The sequence below is a fragment of the Lepisosteus platostomus genome, chromosome 11 (genome assembly GCF_059453375.1).
Source record: "Lepisosteus platostomus isolate fLepPlt1 chromosome 11, fLepPlt1.hap1, whole genome shotgun sequence".
Taxonomy (NCBI): domain Eukaryota; kingdom Metazoa; phylum Chordata; class Actinopteri; order Semionotiformes; family Lepisosteidae; genus Lepisosteus; species Lepisosteus platostomus.
Window position 1 is genome coordinate 40,105,517 of NC_142621.1, and position 4,105 is coordinate 40,109,621.

General features: G+C 39.4%; 1 protein-coding gene across 1 annotated transcript; it reads left to right on the plus strand.

Moving 5' to 3' along the window:
* The first annotated feature begins 1,614 nt into the window (after nt 1-1,614).
* Nucleotides 1,615-3,618, plus strand: nog3 (noggin 3). The gene has a single exon (XM_088599655.1). The coding sequence runs from the start codon at nt 2,489-2,491 to the stop codon at nt 3,161-3,163; it is 675 nt and encodes a 224-aa protein (XP_088455781.1). The 5' UTR covers nt 1,615-2,488; the 3' UTR covers nt 3,164-3,618.
* The last annotated feature ends 487 nt before the right edge of the window (nt 3,619-4,105 follow it).

The following is a 4,105-nucleotide window of genomic DNA, read 5'->3' on the forward strand; positions in this document are numbered from 1 at the left end:
CTTGTTTTACTACACTCACGTCTCATTGTTGCACAGAGAAGTAACACTGTGAAGAAGTACCTGATTAAAATAGTTTATTTTTTCCCCTTTCTTCAATCGGACTATTTCCAATGTTACCAGTTTTCATTTTAGGCGATGGACATCACATTTTCATCGATAACAGAATGATGTTCGCATGGCTTAAATACACTTATTACTCGTTGTAATTATTAAGCACTAAGGTGCCTTTGCGCTACTTAGATAAATTAATATTATAGTAAACCACAGTCGTTTGCTCAGAACAAAACGCGGATTAATGTGTTCTTGCCATCTGCTTGAAAGTGGAGGTTAACATTTTTTTCAGAAAGGAAAATTAAGTGGTTCAGAAAAAAATATTTGTCGTTTTCTATAAACCAGCTATCCATCAAGTGTCATTAGATAATTACCAATAAAGCATTACTGAGCTCTGTGGCTGTTAATAATGGGTCTTTTTTATATAACATGGGAGGGAAATTGGATTATGTATTGAGCCCGTTCAGTAGCTGGAACAAATTAATCACTAGACGACTTTTGAAGCTTTTTCATTACTGTTATATGCTTCAGTTAATCACCGTCCCCTTATCTTTACTCCTTGACGACAGTTTTGAGATTTATCTTAATTGACATCTGTCTTAATGGGCACAGTTACAAAAATTCCTGGCATTGTTTTGTTGTTGTTGATGTTTTCCTCCCACTAGCACTGTTTATGCATTAGGCATGACCATAACTCCTGCCACAAAACTGAAATTCCGACTACTGTGATCCTGGTCTTTCACTCCCTCTTGTGCTCTTAATCTGTGTCCCACGATGAGTAGGGAAGTTCGCATATATTGGAAAGATCTTTATTAACATGGGGTTATCGCTCCTATACCCACCACTTAAAGGATATTAACCTTGACTATAACGTCCGCAAAATAAAATGTAGGTACACACACATCCTCCCCATTTGCCTTTAACTTCTCATTCTGTCTATACGAAACAAGAGTTCCTTTTTATAGTAGTCTGCTGAAAGAAAATGCGCTCACCACTGCATGAGATGCCTTTAGAGACAATAGTTGGAGAAGGAGGGCGATGATGTGCACCTTTCAGTGATATATAGAGGCCAGGGACGCGTAAATATAGCAGGAGCCGAACACCCAGGATTCTGGCTCCACTAAGCTCTGGGATAGGCGCCTCGTAAAACCCCAGTTCCACAGTTTATCGGTACACGAAAACGCACACTGGTGCATTCAATACAAAAAGTCGACACGTTCTCAATTTTGGTAGCATGTGATTTATTGACAGCGATTGAGTTGAGTGGTATGACATTTAAATAAAGATGTTGTAAAACAAATGTGACCTGCCTGACCGATCATTAAGTCCTTGGCTACTGCTACATGCTTTTTCAGAAATGTCTTCTGAGACGTTTGGGGATTCTTTATGTACAAAACTCAATTAAGAACATTAAGAATAAAAATGCTGCGAAAATAATATTTCTATATCACTCCAAACAAGTTTTGCCGCAGTTAAAATACCCAAATAAAACTATATATTAGTAATAGTTTTCATGATGAACATTTCATGCCCTGTTTTTGTTAAAGAAATGTTCCCTTTCAAACTAAATAATAAAAATATCAATAAAACTAATCCACTCCTTTTTGTTCTGCTTACCACAAGCCAGAAATGTGGGGTGGTGATATAGCGGGGGGTTTCTTTTACAATGAGACTACAAGAATGCGTATCTCCCAGTAGAGGGCGTGCAAAATCCAACTGATCTAATTCGGAGCTCCGACACCCAAGACCGACCACCCCTTATCCCCACCCCACCCCCGCCCCCAGAGAGAAGGAGGTGTCGGGGATCTCTGGCAACAAACCTACATCCAGAATGGGTTTATGGATTACATCACAGCCCGTGTGGATAAATCGGACGAGCCAGGTAATTTTCAGTTTGGCTTCCAGCAAAAGAAAAAGAGAAAACATGCTAATACTGAGACCTCTGGACTTAAAATTGAGTGCTGAAGGACTGAAGCTGGTACGACGCGTGAAAGTAAAAACAACTAAGCAAGAGACAGAGTCTACAGAGGCTTTTTGATGCTGCCACAAACGAATTATATGTAGAAAAGTCAATGTGTACACTTTTTTCTACCTTTTCTGAAAATTTAAAAGGGATCATTAAGTCACCCCTGCCATGGACTCTGTTGTCATACGACAGGAGGTTTGTATCCTTGGACTTACTAGTTTCAATTACTCTTACTAGAGTCACTGGTTGCTATGGTGCAAGCAACTACCTGAAGTTTAAGAACATTAAAAGAGAGGAGCGGTGGGACAAGAGATAACTTTGTGGTACCAGCTTTTGCCTTTTGCAGCGAAGAATTACAAAGGATCTGGCTCTTTTCTGACTCCTAATCTACGAACTAACTGGATGCCTGCTCCAGATTTTTAAGGATTATTATATCATATTTTGTAACTTTTTACTTCACGTTTGTGAAAGATGCATCATTCACAGTATTTTATAGCTATGTATGTACTGGTTTTGTCCCTCGGTCTTACAATAGAAGAAGGAATGTGCCAACATTACTATCACCTCCGTCCCATTCCCAGTGACAATTTACCAATTGTGGAGCTTATAGAACACCCGGACCCTGTATTTGACCCTAAGGAAAGGGACCTTAACGAGACCGAACTGAGAAGTATACTGGGCAGCAACTTTGACTCTCACTATATGTCTGTATCTCCCCCAGAGGACAAATACACTGGGAACGATGAACTGGCTGATTTGGAACTTAGGCAAAAACCTACCGGGGCAATGCCTAAAGAGATCAAATCCATGGAATTTTTTGACTTTCTTCATGGCAAGAAGCACAAACCGAGTAAAAAACTTAGAAGAAGGCTGCAACTGTGGCTGTGGTCCTACGCGTTCTGCCCAGTTGTTTATACGTGGAACGACCTCGGGAACAGATTCTGGCCGCGCTATGTGAAAGTGGGTAGCTGCTACAGTAAGAGGTCTTGTTCTGTTCCAGAAGGGATGGTTTGCAAACCTGCCAAATCGGCCCATTTTACGATCTTGAGATGGAGGTGCCTGCAGCGAAAAACAGGGCAGAAATGCGCTTGGATACCAATTCAGTACCCTATTATCTCAGAATGCAAATGCTCCTGCTCGAACTGAAATGAACTTTTAATATAAATAATAGCTACATGGTTATTTTTATATGCACTGCCGAGTGTAGGAATGTATATTTTATGTATATGTGGTGCCATTTAATGACATACCTGTAAAAAGGTCAGTATTATGCATAACCAGCGTCTACTGTATTTGGGAAAAATATCCTGGTTGTAATGTATATATCTTTATATTTATATTGAAGAGCACTTCGCATTGCGAAGCAAAAAAGACGTTTATTGAAGGACTTTAAAGCTATTTTCCATTCTTCGGAAAAAGTGGTTTTATGGACCTCAGACGGCAATATATAAATTACAGTGTAATTCTGCAGCTGCGAGAGCTGTAAATATAGAGGTAAATTTGAATGATTAATCATGTAAATTAAGAGTACCTGCTATTTATTCTTTATATTCATGTAGTAAAATGCCAGTAAAGAAATTAAAAGTAAACCACTAAAACGACTTTGGTAAGAGTTGGCTGTCTTCTTGAGTTTTATTTCCCTTTATTCAGTGCTTTATATGATGCTTTGGAAAGGATGTCCGCTCATTTTCTATCCTTGACATTTCATTTACAAGGAGACACGTGTCTTTCACACCTACTATTGTGGACAGACATTGCTGAAACTTGACCCCTTGCACTGCCTCTCAAAGACGTTTTATCGCAGACACCTTCCTAGCTTTATCCTACTTGATCCCATCACACGCCGGACTTTTTTTCCCCCACAAACTACTTGAAGCGATACGATTCTGTCCTATTAGCTCTGAACATTTCAGACTAAGTAGCAATGCAGTTATAGGGCAGCGCTCTATTTTACCATATTCCATGAGCAATGAATTGAACAAAATAGCATAAATATATTCAGATTGGTCACCGTATAAGAGTGCGAAAAATATTAAAATACTAACAACTTGCATCACTGTTCTGTCCATTGCGTCCCATTCCGGGAGT